Source organism: Micropterus salmoides, unplaced genomic scaffold (genome assembly GCF_014851395.1).
Source record: "Micropterus salmoides isolate LMB-PRFRI ecotype aquatic unplaced genomic scaffold, ASM1485139v1 Ms_hic_scaffold_20, whole genome shotgun sequence".
Lineage (NCBI taxonomy): Eukaryota > Metazoa > Chordata > Actinopteri > Centrarchiformes > Centrarchidae > Micropterus > Micropterus salmoides.
The window spans coordinates 4,631,945-4,652,263 of NW_024041151.1; the positions used below are offsets into that span (position 1 = coordinate 4,631,945).

The window sequence follows — 20,319 nt, forward strand, 5'->3', positions numbered from 1 at the left end:
GCGGTATCTGGCACCAAGACGTTAGCAGCAGATCCTTTAGGTGGGATCAGACTTCTATGTCCAGCACATCCCACAGATGCTCAATTGGATTGAGATCTGGGGAGTTTGGAGGCAAAGTCAACACCTTGAACTCATTGTTGCATTTCTCAAAACGTTCCTGAACCTGTTTTGCTTTGTGGCAGAACCACCGTTTCAGCTATTTGACTTACAGTTGCTCGTCTGTTGAATTTCATCTTAAACAACAGTGTTGTTTTGTAAATGTTTGTGTGTCTGTGTCCCCCTGTGAAACACACACTTTGCTGCACTGCTCCCCACATTCCTTCACATATTTACGTCACTGATTTCAGTTGCATTCAATCAGGTTTACAAGCTACTGCTATCTTATGAATGAGATTAGCTTTGCTGCCACTTTAGTCTTGTTTGCACTTCACGTGCAGCTCAACGGCAATTTGGGACGGGGCAACCTCCAACAATCTCAAGGTACAGGTCCAAAGAGATCCACTGCAGATTGCCTGTAATTACCCAACATAAAGAAGATCCCTGACAAGTAACTTTTATGATGTTTGACTTTCCCATTCAAGGGGATACAAAGGGAGTAAGAACAGAGAGGGAGGAGGGAGAAGGAGGAAAAGGCAAAGGAAAGACGAGACAACAGATGGATCTGCAAAGAAAGGTTATAGTAAACACAAAGCAATTCAAGCTGGACATGATCCTCAAGATCATGTATTTTGTATTTTTGCACTACAGAAGAGAAGGGAGGTGGTTTTCAACCACAACTTGTTAAAATAAAGTGTGTTAAAATAGATTTAATGTATGTTTTTTGTCCTATTCTTGGCTGGAGGTGTCACACCCTGGCTAAATTAACTAATTTAAACAGTTTTCTAACTACAGAACCAGTAAACTGCTCCAAGAAAGACATTTATGACACCATAAAGCAGGAGAATATTATGTTGTATTTTACATATTACATCGTCAAAACAAACTACAGCAGCACAAAACACAGCCAAAACATGTGCATCGTCACATGTTTTGGCTGTGTTTTGTGCTGCTGATGTAATGCAGTGCAGTCACGTACCTCTTTCTCTGGGAGCTCTGTGTGTTCGGTTTTTTAACCGCAGGGTCGGGGGCTCCGAGGTGACGAAAGCGTCGCTTGCGACAGGGGGCCACGTCTGTGATGTCCTTAAGGTTGTCTTCCAGAGGATTCGCAGTAGAAGATTCTGAGGACAACATGAGTCAGTCAGGTTTTTGCATAAACAGTATTTTTAAAGCAAGAAAGAAACATTTAGGATGAACAGTAAGTAACGTAAAAGTTTTCAAGAGTGCAGTTGTTTTCACAAGTTATTCGTCTACAGTTTGGGGCTGCCAACATTTGCTTGTGACTCTTGTCCTCAGCCGTCTGACTTTCATCACGTCTCTTCTCGCCGTCTGTTCTTAAAAGTGAGATTACCAGGACGAGTATATGTATGGAATAACAAAGAAGCAGATGGCGCTCCACCTGCAAATCAACACATTCCTGGGATCAAAGGGCAGAGGAACATGGCGGCTGAAGCCAACAGCAGGAGCAGGACGAAGGCGGAAAATGTGGCAACATACTTAAAATTACACGTTCTTCCTTTTCTTAAATTAATTGCAGTTGATGTATTTCTCTCCGTTATGTTCGGTGACTGGTTCCCACTTAGTTTTCTGTGAATAGATGGACTCGGGTCTGTAAAAGCAGTCTGTAAAACTACTGAGCACAAAACGCCACAAGCAAGCAAAGCCATAACAAAGCAGGTGTCAGCGAGGCAGAGAAATGGCTGCAGGACAGTTAAGCACATTGTACAGCTTGTGTTTTCTCTGTTAATGGTTTTCTCTACTGTTTTATCAGAGACATTTTTAATTTGTAATATCTTTAAGCAGCTTGTTTTTAGTTATTCGTCCATTAGCTTTTATATTTATACATCTTTAAAAAAACGTTTCATATTTATGTTGTCATGGTTACGGCGAATCATGGCTCTTGCTCATAACGTGTCATTTAAAAATGTCTTTTATTTCACTTTAATGGGGACAAATCTGGGCAGATCGTTTGCTGTAAATGGATAATCTCAACACTTTATATCGTTGTTGGTGACCAAAGGATCTAAAAAGTGCACAGAAATTAATTTCCTTTTTGCTTTTACTGGGTGGGACCGTTAATGTTTTTATACACACACACTTTCTTTGCCAGAATGGGCTAAAGGACATCAACAATAAATTGTTTTGTTGTGACCTTTCAGTAATGTCTCTCTCGACAGCAGCAGCAGCCTCCACACATACCGCACAAAGCACACCCATAAATGACACCACTGATTTCCTAAAGCCTCCCCCCTCTGCTCTATCTGTTGGCCCTAACTGGCAACACAAGGTAGTCTGAGTCACTGTCGTAGCAACTGAAACAACACAATCCCTCCAGCTTTTCCTCATCAGACGGAGGGGAAGGCCCAGAGAGACGGGGACACCTACGTTGCTGAAAAGGCCTTGACGTAAAACCCAACCTGGCTGTGGACGATTTAACGTGTGAGAAAGTGGAAAAATCAGGGATGTAAACAGCTGAGAGGAGGGCAGAAAGTCCCCGATTCAGTTCTATGATAGTTAACCTATGTTCTGCCCAAATCCATCTCACTGTAATTCACACCTTCACTCCATAGATTCATCATATCCCGGCCATCTGGGAGCAGACGTGTAGAGGTTGATGAAGTGTAACGTCAAGGTTAGAAGCCGCTTGTATTTAAAGGTGACGTGGGATGTCATTTCACAGAGGCCCACTACTCTGCATTACATGATTTAACAGCGATGTCATAGTTAGTTTCTAGGCATGAAAAACACAAAGTCTCAGCGATGGTGAAAACACGCACCATGACAACAGCTCCCAAAAATATCATATTTTAGAAAATGGGAAAACTTATTTTACAAAAAATATATTTTTTTAAACACTACTTGCAGTGTTGCGAAGTAAGTTTTGATACTGCTCTGTCTGATATTCGGCCACACCTTAATCAGTGATGTCACTGCAGGTGTTTTCCATCAGCAAAAGGCAAAATACCTGCAACAGCAGTTTTCTGCCTGATGGGATTTAATGTTGACATACACGTTCTAATGACACAATCAGGTGCTTTCTGTAGATGATCCATTAAACTCACTCCACAACTATTTAAAGCAATGGTTCTCATGGGGGGGGGGGGTGAAGAGCCACTTCAGGGGGGTCGTGGATGTTGAGCAGATCTAAAGCTGCATAAATAGGATTAGTGTGGTGACTTAAACAAATAAAAGTGCTCTGATGCAAGCAAGGCTATTGTGCTAACCTGAATTATGTTTATTTGTTTATGATTGCTAAAAGTTTTATCCACTTTCTTTTTTCTTTTTTCGGCTTCTGAAGCAGGGCGTGACAGAAAAAGTTTGTGAACCACTGATTTTAAGTAATCTGCAGACATTGCATAATGGAGACATGGTACTGACCGTCAAATATAATAACTAATATTCCTGGAAAAGTTCCCCTTTTTTAAGGGATTTTGACACAGGGCTGGAAATTGTGTGGCAATTTGGGGAATTCTCCTACAATCAGTGGAGCAGCACTTTAACCAGAGGGGAGGAACTCTTAACTCTTAAATTGCCCTTTTGGGCAGAAATATCTTTGCTGGAAAACTCAAAACATGTTGAAAACATAACTTTAAGGCAAAACATACATTAAGAACCAACATCATTTATGCACATTTTCATTTTAACAAAAACATAAAACTGTAATTTTGTTGAAGTACAACAACTGTAGCTCACATGAAGATGTTGCGGTTGATAGCAGATCTACCTACATCTGAGACTAAAAGGGAACCGACTTAGTGCTCACACAGTACAGTTCAACTGACCGGCCACAACGTGGAGCTCACACTGGACTGAAACATGAAACACCAGGTTGGTTTTGTCTCCTGACGAGTACTTTAAAGTTTACTCAAACAAGATGGCTGCATCCTCAACAAAGGCAACGCTGTATAGTTAAACTCTATTATGAACGGGAAGTGAGAAAGAAGAAAGAAAGGTATTGATGTAAAATACAGACTGCCTGTTCTGTTTTGGTTGGTGTCAAGGCTGAAATTTTAGCCACATCATGTAAAACACAACTACAGTAATATTAAAACAAGCTCACAACAGGTTTTAATGGATCTTTTTTATAGAAGCCATGTGAGAAATTGGACAGCTGAACTGCTCAAAACAAAAATTTCTCACTTGACAGGAATCCAACCAACAGCCAAGTCATTTAATGTGATTATTAAATCAGGGGTTGTGACCTCAAACAACAACCGATCTCGGAGAATTTCAGCCCCACTGTATAACTAGTTGGACCAATTGGAGGGATTGGCCACATGAAAAACGGTATCTCACCCGTTAGACTGGCTTCTATCTGTGAGTAAAAAGAGTTGTTGGTGTACAAGAAAATTTCTTATAGAAAAGAGAGTCAAAACAGAGATCTTTCCTGATTGCGGTATTTGCCGTGCAGTGTCTACAAGTTACTTACATATTGTTATTGATATAATCCTGTTTAAAGTTCAAACTGATATTCTAATTAGGGCTGAACGGTTTTGGAAAATAATCTAATAGATCGATTAAACATGCACTGTTCTTTCTTGTGGGTCGGGCCCGTGTTATGATGAAATTAGGTTCACCCACCACCAAGTTACCAGCGGGTGGCGGGTGCTACTTTCATTCCCTGTGTGACACTAAAGTTTCTGTAGTGTCAGCTTCTGTCAAGCTTAAGAACTTTGTACAACAACAAGTCAAGGTACAGCGTCACGTGCGTCACGTGCGTCACGTGCGTCACGTGCGAAGTTGATGCTTCGTCTGCAGACTGTTGTACTCTCACGTGTCACGTGACCAGAGAGTAATCGCTGCCTTTGCGATTAGAAAATCTCTTTTTATCATATCGCGATATTGCAAACGCAATTAATCGTTCAGCCCTAATTCTAATTAAAACAAATTGTGGAAGAGGATTTTGTGTTGATTTCTTAATACAATAAACTAAGGTGATATACTAGAGTTGAAGAAGTTAAATAGTGACTGTAAAGTCTACATGGAAACCAACTTCAGTTGATTAGCAGTCTTCCCTCTGTTATTTGCCTCAATGTGTGAATAATGTTGAATTTCCACTAATTTAATATTAATGAAATCTCAACTAAAAGAAATGAGCTCTTACGCAGGGACGATAAAGCGGAGGCTGGAGTTGACTGCACTTCCTCTGGCTCTTCATCAGTACTACCTCCATAGTCATCCTCCTCCTGACCGGCTGTTCGGTCTGATTTTACAGAACCCACCTTTTCAGAACTCCTACAACACACAAATATAAAACACAATATGTTCTTAAAGAGTTCCACCAAACTGTTATAAAAATGAATTAAACCCAAAGACTTTCACAACTTAGAGATGAATCAGAGACTTGCAGTAATCAAGGGAACATAAATCAAGAAGTTGAGAAATTTATTAAGCAACTAGAAAAGTACATTTACATGAGCTGGAAATGTGCAGCTGAAACATTTCTCTTGACAAGTTTTGATAGAAACAAAGTAAAGTTACATTTTGTTTAAATGTCAGTGAGACGTTTATGTAAGAGATACAGCTGAAGATGAAGCTCCTGTCAGTTTTTAGAAATAAAGACGCTGAGGAGGATCGTAGCTGACACTGGGCAAGAGGCGGGGTACACCACGCCACTCCATCACACTCACATTCACACCTTGTGAAGGGCAATTAAAAGTCACCAATTAACCGAGACTGCGTGTCTTTGGACGGTGGGGAGAACATGCAGACCACTGCGCTGCCCAGTTATATTTAAATTTTTATATAAAAATGATTGATAGGAACAATTCAGTAGTCTCTGGATATTGGGAGGGACATATCCCTACTAACTTCTACACCATTGTGTAAGAGATGAAAGCAGCTGACATGTCGGGTAAAGGTTATTCACTGCAATGAGTTTCAGTTAACTTGAAAGGTTGATCTGTTGGTGGACGTGTAACTGGTGAAATGACAGCTCAAAGTGGGGCTGGGAGATTTTTTTCAAGCTTGGGGCTGATTCATGAATTTAATCGGGGTCTTTCCTACAAAATACAACAAGAATATCATCAATAATATTTTTAAAACTTTATAACAAAAGTACTGAAATCTTCACGTTATAATGTGAAAGCTTCAGTTTTAAAGGAGACACATGGGGTAAAGGCTGTGGTATACCTTGTTTCCTGTAGGTGTGTGTGAGTTTCCTGTAGACTGCGGATCTTGGCCTTCTTCTCATTCAGGACCAGGACAAACCGAGAGTACAGCTCTGCCTCCAGGGCTTCTTTGCCACCAGCATAGCGCTTCAGCCTGAAATGTAAAGTTACAATATATTATTTAAAACAGCAAAACACACACACATTAAAATCTGGAGGTCGCACGTCTTCTTGAGAGACTCCTCGCTATATTAGAGGTCATCCAAAATCTTCTCCTGGAAGACGCAAATGTTAACCCTCTAGCAACGTAACACTACTACCGATAATCAGTGATGGATGGTGCAGTCGAGGAGTGATTACAAAGCCTTGAATCATACAGGGGAGCAGTCCTGTGCATTGACTTCAGAGCAAAAAGACACTTAAATATTATGTGTGCCGTTTAATTCTGATGACTTGAAGCATACGTCTGGTGACTTTATTTTTCTGCCTGATGTCTCCTCTTCCTCCATTGTTGTCAAGAAACTATTAAAACCCATCAGTGAGCCTCACTGCTGCACTGGGTCACATGTTCCTTCATCACCATGAACACACACTGTAGTTTATCCTGACTCCGTCACACAGACACCCTCCTGCTGCACCAAACACTCCGTACAGCACCAAATGTGGATTCATCCGCCGCTGAAAATAGTCCCCAACAAATGCACTATTTCTTTCTGTTTGTTTGATAGAAACTACAGCGAGCAGCTGTTTGAAGAAATTACTGATCCTTTTTAAACATTAAACTGTGTATTTGTGAGCTGTTTTTAAAGATTTACGTCTTTCGGAGGAACCAATCAGCTCAGAGCTGAGAGCTGAAGTCAGGAATGACAAATTGTTTTAGGTCTTTTATTATTTATGTTATTTGTTGACAATTTGAAACAACGCTAGCATTATGCTCTATACTGACATACATAATGAATTGGGTTGACTGTATGTTGCGTCATATGAGGCCCCTCAGACGTAGCCGGGTGTGATTAACTCACTATAACACTGTTGTGACAGCAGTTCATAGCTCAAGGTGACGTACAGCTGCAGGCAGACCGCCCCTCCCCACACCGTGTTAGAGGAGTTGGGTAATAACTCAGTGGGAACCCTGTGATGGATTTAGGGGAACTAAAACTTGTGATTTTAACCTTACTGTGACGGAGTGCAAGATTTCCATAGAAAGTCTTAATTTTCATGGACTTCACTTAACTTTCAAAACATGTGAAGAACTGATGACCAAGGGATCATGTGACAAAGAGCTTCACTTCTGGGATCATTAAAGTATTTCTGATTCTGATCATGTGTTTCCGGATTTTAATCTCTTTTTTGTACAATCAAACATAATTAAACACTGATACATCTCAGATATTTGATGAATGCAGTGGTGGAAGACCAACCCAGATCCTTTACTCAAGTAAAAGTACCGATACCACACTATAAAAATACTGCATTCAAAATGTTACTCAAGTAAATGTACAAAAGTATTATCAGTATTTAAAATAATTAAAGATATAATAATGTATAACATCATAATTCATATTTTATACTATTTGATTATAGTTACTGATGAATATATTTTTAGGCATTAAGTCAATGCAGCCCCTATTTTTAACTACTTTAGATACCGTTGGGTTGTTTAATCTCTACCAATTAATCATGTTTTACATGTAAAGGCTTAATCTGCAGTAGCTATACGTGTCAGAAAAATGCAGTGAAGTAAAAAGTACAAGAATCGATAGTATTTTAGCAAATGTCCATGGTGGTTACATTAGATTTTTATTATTACAACAAAGGGAAAAACGTGTTTAGATGTTCCTACTCAGCAGAGTAAGGCATCAGGCCTAAATCAACCACTACGGCTGGGTGGAAGTGGTCATTTGAGAAAAAATACCAGCTTTAAATGTCATCAATATGCTTAAAAATACCCTTCCTGAGAGAATTTATGAAACTCCTGGGCTGTTCCGATGTGGAAATAATCCCCGAACCCTGTCTGATGTTGGTTTTGAGCAGTGGGAACTCTGGTGATTCTGTGTTTTGTGTGTGTTTACTCTGCAGTGATGCGTTGCTGTTCTCGTCTCAGTCTCTGGTTCTCCTCCTCTAGTTTCTGGTTGAGGCGCTCCAGTTTATTTCCCCTCTGCAGACTGAGAATCAGTAACTCTCTCACGGCCTTAGCCGGTTCTGGGACAGCGTTCAGCAAAACAGAACCCAACCTGAACTGTAAGAGTAGAAGACATTATAACCATTATGACAGACATGGATATTAACCAGGACAAAGACAAAACATAAAGACAAAAGCCTACCCAGGGTGGGATTGCAGAGATACTGCGTGAGGTGCGTCGGATCTGAACACACTGACATGAAACACATATGGATATCATTCAGTGTGTCTTACACTCCCCGAGGATTTCATTATCTCTGATAAATCCATGAATCCACTTGGTAGAACTTCCCAGAGAACCATCGTGTTTCTAAGTTATTTCAGTTTCATAGTGATCCAGTTATAGCCGTCTGTACACTGTTGACAGGAGCTGCTAACAGATATCTCTACAAACTTTTAATGGTGCAAATTTGCCCAAATGTAAAAAAAAAAAAAGTAGCCTTTAATGGCTTTAATTGTTCCTGTCGTCACATAGGTTCACAAATAGGCCTGTATGTTGGTGTTAGCATGTTACATATCAGATTAGCTAAAACATTTATGACTTCCTCTACGTAAAAGTAAACACCGCAGTGAGCTGATGAAAAAAGGAAAGTACAGCGTCTGCAAAAATTGATACAAATTTAAAAAGGACAAGCAGCTCTTCACGCCACTTACTTTAAAATTCAGAAGACAACACTCCAGATGAGATTTAAATTACAGTTAACCAGTGAGTTAACAGAACAACAGGAGGTCACTGTGGCACCTCGCCATCAGACATAAATCCAGTCTGACTGCGGTTTGCCACCGGTGTGCGCAGCAGACAGCAAATCCATATTGCATAAGTCCTTTTACAGGCAAGTCTCGCCACTCGGCAGCCATCTTGGTAACGCCTCCGGGCAGTTACTTCAGACTAACAAGATCAGGCCTCTGTGTAAATTTATGCTAACTGACGTTTTGGATACAGTCTGTATAGGGCTGGGCAATATGGCCAAAAATGTCATCACGATAAAAACATTTCATATCATTCGATATCGATAATTATCACGATAAATGTCAAATCATTATTTCTTTCAAGTTTAAAACCTGATTTGACTCTATCTTTATGGTCAAAACTATTATGATAAAAATATTTAAACAAATATGACTAGTAAATCTTTTTCAGTCCCTATTCCTCAACAAAATAAATATTTTAATAAAAAATTTAAGTGTTAATTTGTTTGCGATTCAACTGAATTAAACCAAATATTTATTGACGATATATTGAACATTATATTGATATTGAGGAAAATTATATTGCGATACTTATCATTATCGTTTTATTGCCCAGCCCTAAGTCTGCATATACCGTATACATTTATACAATATTTTCCAAAACATGTTGCAAGTACTGTATTTCAAATCTGGCACCTTAAACGCAGTATTTTATGGTGGACATGTAGTGCATCTGAAGTGGTCACACACCTGCTCTTTGCATCCACCACATCATTGGTAACAGTTGCAAACCTCAACTGTGCACTGACTTCTCTGGGTTTTTTTTTTTTTTACTGCTTTGTCTTCTTTATTTTGCATTTGTTTATGTATTAATTTGTCACTGGGCTGGACTGGGGGGCAGACATGGGGATGGGGGACACTAACAGACTTGGCTTTCTTGCAGGAGGGGCAGGATATGTACATACAACTTTCCCCATAGAATTCAATTCAGGATTCGTTAAGTGGCGTGTCTCTTTCCCTTAAACAGTCTTTGGCATATATATTTACAAGTTTAACTCTTTCATGTGATTTAGGTTCCCATTTTCTGATTTAACATTTTTGGTCACTGACACATAAGGGCGACTGTCCCCCGGGAAACAAAGTCTTCCCTCATGTTTACGCACAGATAAGAGGCCGAACAATGACTACGACCACTGACCTCTCTGACCTTCAGCTCCTTAAATAACTGACCTTTACGGGAGTAGACACAGCTGTGTGTCCGTACAGACTGGATAAGAAGAGAGATAAGAGCAGTGAAAGACGTGGCTGGACGATTCATTCAATCTCTGACGCAACATTCCTCTCCCTCATCAACCACAGTCGTTGCATTTCATTGACTGACAGAAGTTGCCTAATTTATTAACAATCTAATTTCTATGGAAGTCATTAACTGAGACACACGTCCTCTGCTTTTCTCACGCTCACTCTCCCACATCTCTCCCACCCTGTGTGTTTCTCTGCCACGTCAGGTTATTTACAAGTGTCTAATATTTGCCAGCTATTACTTCAAAACCTCTCAGAAATGTCAAGCAAATAACCTCAGACTAAACAACCAACTAAAATACTGCTGGAAATGGAAATAACTCTTCTAAGCTCTTCTGGCAAACACTTCCAGTTGTTGCCTCCTTGTACACACTCAATCAGTATTAAATGGTAATAAAACGGTTACAACTTCATAAGAATTTCAGCCGTCACCTGAGTGCTCACATTAGGGATCTGAGTTGGTCAGAGCCTGATGTTGTTGACTGGTCTGAGACAACGTGGGTTGGCTGAAACACTGTTGATGTGGGCAAAGGTTTCTCATGTTGTCATAGAGACACTACTGTTTTAAAAGCTTACTGATCCACACTAATTAACTGCTGAACACTTTTATTTGGGGAGAAACGTCTGAGAGAAACTCCACCTATTGTAAATTTACTGCCAAAGTGGGTGAATGTTGGCGCAGATATGGAGCCGGTGAATGTTAAACTCATTAATATCGCAGAAGGCTTAAGGTAAAAAGAACAGACTTTTCTCAATACAGAGACCTTAGTTTGAACTTGCATTCCCAGGAGTTTGAACTTGTCAAGTTGAAGTCAGGAGTCCAAACACCAGAGAACAGGAGGACACACTCCACTAAAAGCTGCACTAGGGACATCAGCAGGGAGTGGGGGGAAAAAAATTAATGCAGCACAGTATTGCAATATTACACGGACGCCAAGTATTACTTTAATTATATAAATTGCACATGAGAATTTCACTTCTTGGTATTAGAATAAACACGCCACCATCCAGACACAGCGTTAGCCGAGGATGGTAAAGCTAATACTATAAAGCTGTGAATAATAGCACAGGCTTTTATTTGCAAAAATCACTGAATTGACCCTGCCTTTAATTCCTCTCGCACAAAACTGAAATAGGCTTAACAGTTTATTTATTTCAAACAGTATGAATATTACTTGTATAAAAACTCAAATTAAATCAAATACACATCATTCATTTGATCTAGCTCCGACAGACGGCTTCTGCACTTCTATTTTGTAGGCAGCAATGTAAGGAAAACAAGACAGATGAGAGAAGTGTGGCAGAAGTTAGCAGACAGAGAGCGACGGACTTCACATGACAGGATTCACAACTTGGATTAATTTTTATTTAAAGCTGTTTTGATCAGTGGACCCTAACAGACTAAAGGAAGATAAATAATCAAGGAACGGACATATAACGGGCTTAACGAGCTCTTCAAAGGTAACGGGAGTCTGCATTTTTATTTCCTTTTAATCTCTTGTACCATGCAGGTTACACCGGTAAATCTATAAGAATTAGACTTTGGGGCTCGTTGTTTCCCTTAAATGAACTGAACGATTGATTCCTGGAGAATCTAACCGATCTAACGAAGTGCAGCATGTTCATACTGACACATTGATCATATGTTTTAACATTAATATTTGTATTAACAATCTGAGCAGCGGCGACCCCGCAGGGTTTAAGAGGTTTTATACATCCAAAGAAGTAATATAAAAACCAGACCAGGCGTTTAATGGAGACCTGCGTTTATTTCTCAAAATGTGTTCCAGGCCAGTAAATGGGCTATTTGGTACTCAGCTATTAATTGAAGTTTTATGGTAGTAAAATCAGCTCCACCAAAAGTGAGAAGTATAAACAGTGAAATTTATATTTTTAGATAAAACAGATGTTGACAAAGTTCTATGGGGGAATAATTTGAAGTAGGAAAAAAAAGTAATAAATTCCAATATACCACTATGAATATGAGTTCGGAACATTATCATTTGACCTCGCTCTGGTTGGTGTGAAATGCATGCTGGGATACTTGTACCCAAAGCTATAAGAATATCACCTGTAATGACAAATCGAAAATGTCTTTATGCATAAGCACCCATTGGGCCAGATTTACTAACACCCCATATAAAGAGTACTAAATTGCGTGTGCGTTCTAAAATGTTGCACGTGCAATTGTAGAATTATTGCGTAGATGACAGCAGGAGAAAACGCAACAGAGGTGTCAGTATTTAAATGAGTGTTCTGCGTGTTTTAATGGTTTCCGCCATGGAGAGTCAGGAGGGAAAGCAGTCACTGCGTAAAAACCTCGGTTTGTTTCACTCAGTGGAAATCGTCTGTACCTGCCCGTCCTGCCTGAGATTACACTAAGTACTTGGGACAGCACACCTGAAAAACTGCTTTGGGAAACCCCAGCAGAAACAGATACAGTGTGCTGGAACGACCCAGACGCGAGGAAATGCCAGCAGATCGTGCTTCATCCAGCCAGAGGGAACGATCACCAACCGTCCACACCGTACCCGGTCGTTCCGAGATCTCCTGGCCCTGTACGCCCCAACGCCACATTGCTTCTCTGATACCCACAATGGGTTGTGTCTCGATTACGACCGGTGCGCTGTGAACAGTTGGTGATCGTTAGGCTTGTTAGATCCCATTGCATGTAGTAAATAAATGTATTTGCATGTTACCCTCCCGTTACTTTGCACAAAAAAAAACGCCCCAAATTGCATATTCATTAAGGCAAAAGTAGTAAATGAGCAACAGGTGCTATCTTGCACTTTTGGAAGACGTCATTCTGCGTGCACACTGTTAGCAGATCAGCTTACGTGTTAATTTGCTGCTGATATCAAGTTTGCACACGTTTTTACTCGCGCAAACCTTTAGTAAATCCGGCCCATACTGTACACATTATGTCCCAACACTGATGGCAAAGAGTAAGATATGGGAAAGAGGGAATGAAGACGGATATATTTTTAGTTTACACTTTCAGTTTTCATTTTCTGAAAATGAGCACTTGAGTTTGGTTTTGAATCATCTTTAGTTTTAGTCGTAGTTCGCAATAAATATGTCAAACAACAGTTTCTAATGAACTAATAACATGTGTTAACCATGACAACAGCAGCAGCAACACACTTTCTCCACTCATCCTGTGGTCTCCAGCTGCCTGACAGTTACACAGATTGAAAAACAAGAGTCTGCTTGCATTAAAAGGTAAAAATGAAAGCAACATTTATTCATGTCAAAAAGTCTACAAATCTTTTAGAAATGTATTTTCATAGTGTTTTCAGTTAGCAGTCATCACATAAAGACATTTTTCGGAGCTGGAAGTCAGCCGTGTTACAGAAAACGTGCTGACAAAAAGCATCACCACAAACACACAGGTTTGGTATGTTAACCACCTCAGGTAACACCTGCACGTGTGTGAGCTCTTCTGGTGTTCGGCAGAGTTGGACAGGAGCTTGGATTAGCGGGGAGTGACCGGGCATTAGACTGAAGCCCTCATTATGACTCATAACTTCGTGACAGATGATTAACAGTTGTGGTTTTTTTATTGAGCAAGAGAAACCCTCCGAGCAACACTTCTGTATCTGGACTGTTCTAACTCTCGTTTGTCAAACAGAAGCATCGATTCATTTCCCTCTCTGCTGCAACAGGCGCACTGAGATTTCCATTCTGTCATAATAATTACCATGGCAACATAAGTTTTGTGTCTCCATCATGAATGAGTTTACACAACCGACCCCTGGACAGGGATTATTAAGTCTATTGCTCAACTACCCCATATCTGTGGTCTCACACAACAAAATCACTACAGATACATTTATCTTTATGTTTTTAGTTTGTTCTTAGCAGTTTAGGATAAAGTCTCCTAACAACAAGAATCCACATAAACAAAAACGAAACTGCTTCTACTAAGTCAGAATCGTTGAACTGAAAGAGATGGGTCAACAAACACAACTAACATAATTTGTCATCACAAAGAAATCTAATAAATTTCTTTTTGGTCATTGGATTGAATGAAAATTGGATAAAAAAAAATAAAAAAAAAGAGTCAATGGAATAGGGCTAATAAACTGGTGTCTCTTACTGCGAGGTGCCTCACATTAAAAGCACCGTTTAGTTCATAAATCTATATACAGCGCACTGTTTCGCATGGCCAGTTATAACTGTCGCACAACACGCTTACACTGTGGGTAAGTCAAGATGAAAAAAGCGAGGGACGAAGAAGAGACAGCCCAGAGAAGAAGTGTCCAAAGTCTGGAATCTAGGGCAGACCCCGAATAGTTGAAGATTCGATGCTTCGATGGGCGGAGCCTGACTCGACTGTCAATCTCACAGTTGAAGATTTGCAGCGAAATGAGGATCACGCCATTTTGGCGATATGGGGGTGCTAAACATCTGATTTTACATAGAACTACCAGTTTTCTCCCAATAAGTTAATATACAGCCTGTTACAATATACATTTCAACGTTTAATGCTGTAAGTAATAAATGAGAAAAGAAAAAAAAGCTTTTATTAAATGTTTTTGCATGAATAAATCCAGAATTGCAACCCTAACCCTCAAGGTAGGGGGCATCAGTGCACATGTAAAAAGAAAAAAATCTTTTAATAAAAGGGGGTGAATAAATCCAAAAGTACCTTTAAAGAAGGGGGGCTTGCAATCGGCGTGCACAAAAACACACATGATTCAACTATTAGTTGACTGTAGGCAGGATTTGATGATTCTGATTGGACTATGTAAATCCTTAGTCGGGGTCAGCGCTAATGGAATCGTTTCAAACTAAAAGAAAACAACATTGTGACTAGCCTACCAAAAACAGCAACGCTTCAGTATATGAAGAGAAAGCAGTGAGTCCACGAGTCTAAGGAGTGGACCCGAAACAACGTAACGGTAAAGTTTAACTAAATAATGACTGCTAGTTAAGATGAAGTATTTCCTCAGACCTAAGTATTTCTTATTATCGATTACTCCATTAATCAATGGAATAATCTGTAGCTACAGACCTAAAACCTAGAAGGTGGAACCAGTGAATTTTTGCCCGTTCACATTATAGTCAATATCAAAATAGCTGCCAATTAATTTGCTGTCGCTTTGATACATTGGCAAACTGGGAAAAACTTTTAGAAAAACATGCCGCATTTATCTATCCTTCCTTCTTAAATACTTTTAACAGACATTAATTATCAGAAACAATAATTCAAATTAAATACCACAAGTTAACTGATACAGGAAGTACAAAACAAGCAAAGCCAAACTTCATACACTGGACAAATGTCCTGGGACACCCCTGTCCTAATACTTTAGCTCTGGGCTGTTTTCTCATATTGTGGTCTTTGTTAAGGAAAATCTTAGTTTGTTGTGGAAGTACTGCACAGAGCCCTGAGGGATGAACTAGAACGGAGATTGCAAGCCAGGCCCTCTCGTCCAACATCAGCATCTGACCTCACAAATGCTCGTCTGAATAAAAAATTCCCACAGACAAACTCCAAAATCTTGTAGAAAACCTTCCCAGAAGAGTGGAAGCTGTTAGGGGAACCAACTCCAACATAAAAGTAATGTGTACGTGTCCCAGGACGTTTCTCCATATAGTAAAGCTGTTCTGAACAGCCACACTCGAAGGTGACAAACCTGCTGTGACAGAGCTGAGTCACTGAGTCTCTCCTTGAAAACAGACACTGCTAAACCATTAATAGCTGCAAGTATGAAGGCCTGGGGCTGACTGTGAAAGTATCAGGCATGTTTGTCTTATAATAATAATAATATTAATAATATATTTATTTATTTACTTACACACAGTAACTCTATTCATTAGTCACTGTAACTTTCACTGTACATTTCCAGCTAAACTGAGTTTTATTGTTGACCCTTTTCTCTCTGCTCGCCTGCCATTCACCAGTCTTGTGCAGAGTTTTGTGTGCATGACGTGCGGCCGACAGCTGCATGCACGTCGTGGTTCCTCGCGGGTCTATTTCAAGTACTATTTAAAAATGATGTAATATTCTTTGTGTGGTTCATCAATGGTGATAAATGATCCCAACATCCCGCGAGGTGCGGACAACTCTGCACAACAACGGTGAAGTTAAGGCTCCGTCTCTACAGCAAGCTCCTCTTCTGCCACTACACACACACACACACAATCTCACACGCACACACACGCACTGATGCGTGTGTGTGCGTGGGTCTGGGTCTGGTTTGCAATTCTGGATTTATTCATGCAAAAACATTTATTAAAAGCTTTTTTTCCCCTTTTCTCATTTATTATTTACAGCATTAAATGTCTCGAATCAGGCTCCGCCCTTCGAGGCATCGAATCTTCGACTATTCTGGGTCAGCCCTACTGCTTTATTTAGACAAAATGACAAGAGTAGTAGAGTGAGGAATTAAAAAAAGAGAGCTGAGAAAGAAGTTCAAACCTGTCTACTTTCTCACCTCCACACATCGCTGATAAGAGCGCTGAGACTGAACCAGTACATGTGTGTGGGACATAAAACCAAAACAGATTTAGGTGATGGTCGTCTGTAGGTCCATAAACCTCGTTTCCATAAGCAGCAGACAGCTGATAAACCCACTGTACACGACCTGCTCAGCATCAAACAGCAGACAAACACAGTTAGAGAGCAACTGGTGAACAAAGTGGAGCATTTAGCAGCTACACAGCCAGATATTTCCCTCAGGAGCTGGTGGAGACCAAACACAGAGCTAACAGAGAGAAAATACTGGACTCACATTCATCAGGTGACACAAGCTTAACTCCAGTAGGAGAGATCAGAGTGAGTCTGGCCTTAACAACTTTAACAAGGTGATAACATGTCATCATGTCATTGTTTACAGAGACTCAGAGATCAAAGGCTCAGGAAACCTTTGCAGGTTTTTTGAGTTAATTAGCTGATATTTCACTGTATGTGTAACATACTAGAATATATGAAACTTTTTTAATTAAATTAAAGAAGAAAATTAACTTTTCCACTATATATATTTAAGACGAGAAGCTCAACTAAATTGTGACAATACATCTGGAGCTGGGAGGACAACATTTAAAGCCAATGATGTGGTATAATAGGCATATTTATTACATGATGAATCAATGAAGACCAAAAGCGCTGATCTGTGAACAGTTTCCTGCAGCTGCCAGCGTTAGCTGGGGAGGTTAAATTGATTTGTGACCTGCCGGTGATTTGAACCACATGAGAATCACATCAGAACAAATAGAACAATCTATTGTGAGAGCCATTTACAAAGGCCGTCCACAGATCTAAAGCAGATAACAGAAGGCATCCATCCTCACACAGGGCTATTTCTACTTGTTATTGTATTAGATTTCTATGGTGAGGTTAACACTGAAACAATCACGAGAAGCCACGACTCAAGTTTCTAAAATAATGGTTGACTCATATTTCACACTGTTCATCACTTCCTCGGTTCCGTCAGGAAATCAAAACAAGCTCGGTGCACTTTTCTCTGGAGCTTTTAAACATGGGAGGTAGACTAAGGAGGCAGAGGTGACACCGTTATCAACAGCACATGCAGCGCTGACGACACGTGAAGCATCAACGACCCTGAAGAGCGCTTCAATGTCAACAATCAACTTCCATTTTACTAACACAGATGCAAAGTCAAAGCACACGACCACTGTTTGAAATTAACCTTCTGACTCGTCTGCCGGCAGAGAGGGAAATTTAAATAAACGCACTCACTCCTACACACACACACAAATGAGCCAAATACACACATCTAAACACATATGAGCCAAACACACACACCCCTACACAGCCCTCCTGACACTCTGCATCAATCTGGTAACAAAGAAAAAAAACATCTCAGCCGACTCATTCAACAGAAAAAGAGCTGAGAGGCAGAAAAGTCTGATTCATGTGAGGCTAAATACAGAGACCACGGTTTCAAAACTATCTGCCGGCCCAGGCCAGCTCCTAGAACCTTGTGTACCCTAAAACTTCAATAGCATGGGCTATTATTTGAATAAATCCCTGAACTCCCCCTGCCTTTATGTGGGACAGGCATTTAATTCCTTTACCAAACTGGTAAATCTGAATGAATTATACCTTGGTGCACATTGTTTCTGTAAAAATTAACTAAATGAATGAACTGTGGAGAATCTAACTATGCGTTAAAATGTCAATATTCACAAACATGTATTTATTCATATTTGAATGAGCAATCTGAGACAGAATAAACTTTACTGAACAATTATATTGACATTTCGGCAGTGTGGAAGCATTTTAAAGTGTCGAGAAAGACGCAAAAATGGCAGTTTGCACACACTGTTCCATCTGTGGCGGACTTCTTAGAAAAGGCAACAAACGGTCTGACCCGCTTTGAGTATTTCTGTCACTCGTTTGTGAGAAGCTGATTAAGCTAGCCGCGCCTACATTTGGAGTGCACACGTATTCAAGCCTTTATTTATTTTATTTCATTAACAGTAAATGGACACATGTAATTTACTTTACCGGACCCTCTCAGACCCCGGACCCCCCACCCCACTATAGTCTCTCCAAATCCTGTGGGAAACACTGAGTACAAAGCACATTATGATTATATTTATTTAATTTATCTAATGGTAAAACAAAACGCAAAATAAACGGAAATGGCTTCGGCCAAGAATTTTCATTTTGGTGAATCCCTATTTATATATTCAAAAACTTCTGTAAAAACCAGACCAGGCCTCTAATTGAGACCTGCGTTCATTTGTCAAATCACCTGGCCAGTAACAGGGACCATTAGGGCGTCTAATTGGGACTCGGCTTTAAATTTTACAGTACACATTTATGCCACAAACAGTGATCCTGACTCTCGATAACTTGTACAGCCTCCTCAGATTTAAAACAACAATAAAATATAAGTGTTTTAAAAGTGCTTTCTATTTGCTAAAACATTTAAATGAGGCACTGACAACTTTCTGAAACATGTCTGACCACATAGCCACGGTTAGATGTGCTCAGAGCTGCAGCATCTCTGCATCATACCGAGGCACTAAGAAGACGAACGACTAAAGTTAAACTCACAGAGATGTCCTTCTGAACCTTCTCGTACGCCAGTGTGACAGCGGCGCTGTGGTCGGGTGGAGACGGCGTCAGGGTGAAGCTGTACGTGTTGGAGTTTTCTGTCTCGGTCAGCGCCTGCTGGAGGTCCTGGATGTACCTCTCCGTCTCCATCTCCAGCTCCTCCGCCTCGCTGCACACTGCTGCCTCGCTCACTACAAAGTGATTTCACAGAGAAAAAAAAAGCGCAAGAAGTGGATGAATTCTTCTTCTGGCAACTCAACGTGCTGCTGCAGCAAAACAGAAAAATTAGTTTAAATAAGAATTTAACAAATAGGGGCTTTACAATTAGTACAATTTTGATGTACTTTTCTTTAGGGTTGGGTATCGTATAAAATTTTACGATACCAGTACCAAAACCAGTACCCTTGAAGTGATACCAACAGAGTACTTCACTTGATAAGTTGTGGGAAACGAATTTAAATAACTTTTTTTGAGATTTGCGCGGGTGCTTTTTCTTTAGTGGTGAGTCGCAAACCTCCAAAAGCAACAGTCAGAATTATAAAAGGAGTCTGTTTAAACAAGTCAGTAAACTACACTAAAGACTCACAAAGAGTAAAGAGAGGCTGCACATCCAGCCGATCAAACCGACTACACCTGAAGCAGCTGCAGCTGGAGGCTCCATGAGTAAAGTCAGCTGATCGCTGCTGCGCCAGAAAAGCGTTTAATTAATGTGATGGAACGCAGAGATCGACCAGTGACAAGTGATGTGAATAGCTAATAAAAAAATTGTACAGAAAAATGTTAAATGTTACCAGAAAATGAAACCAACAGAAAGCCAAGCTTGTGCTTATAAACTTGTAACAGTGATGAGCACGCCTGAGACCGCAGCCGAAGGTCAGCCGCTGTTAAAATCACGCATGGACTCG

At 40.2% G+C, this 20,319-nt stretch overlaps 1 protein-coding gene across 3 annotated transcripts in view; it reads right to left on the bottom strand.

Annotated features, from left to right (window-relative positions):
• The window catches only part of LOC119914218 (DNA repair protein XRCC4-like), a 38,759-nt gene that overhangs the window by 11,359 nt on the left and 7,081 nt on the right, over positions 1–20,319 (bottom strand). For all 3 annotated transcript variants that reach the window (XM_038733346.1, XM_038733347.1, XM_038733348.1), the window contains exons 3-7: positions 19,415–19,605; positions 8,279–8,445; positions 6,229–6,360; positions 5,201–5,331; positions 1,076–1,217 (exon numbers count right to left, since the gene is read on the bottom strand). In XM_038733346.1, the coding sequence (XP_038589274.1) occupies positions 1,076–1,217; positions 5,201–5,331; positions 6,229–6,360; positions 8,279–8,445; positions 19,415–19,605 (763 nt within the window). The remainder of the gene's footprint in view (positions 1–1,075; positions 1,218–5,200; positions 5,332–6,228; positions 6,361–8,278; positions 8,446–19,414; positions 19,606–20,319) is intronic.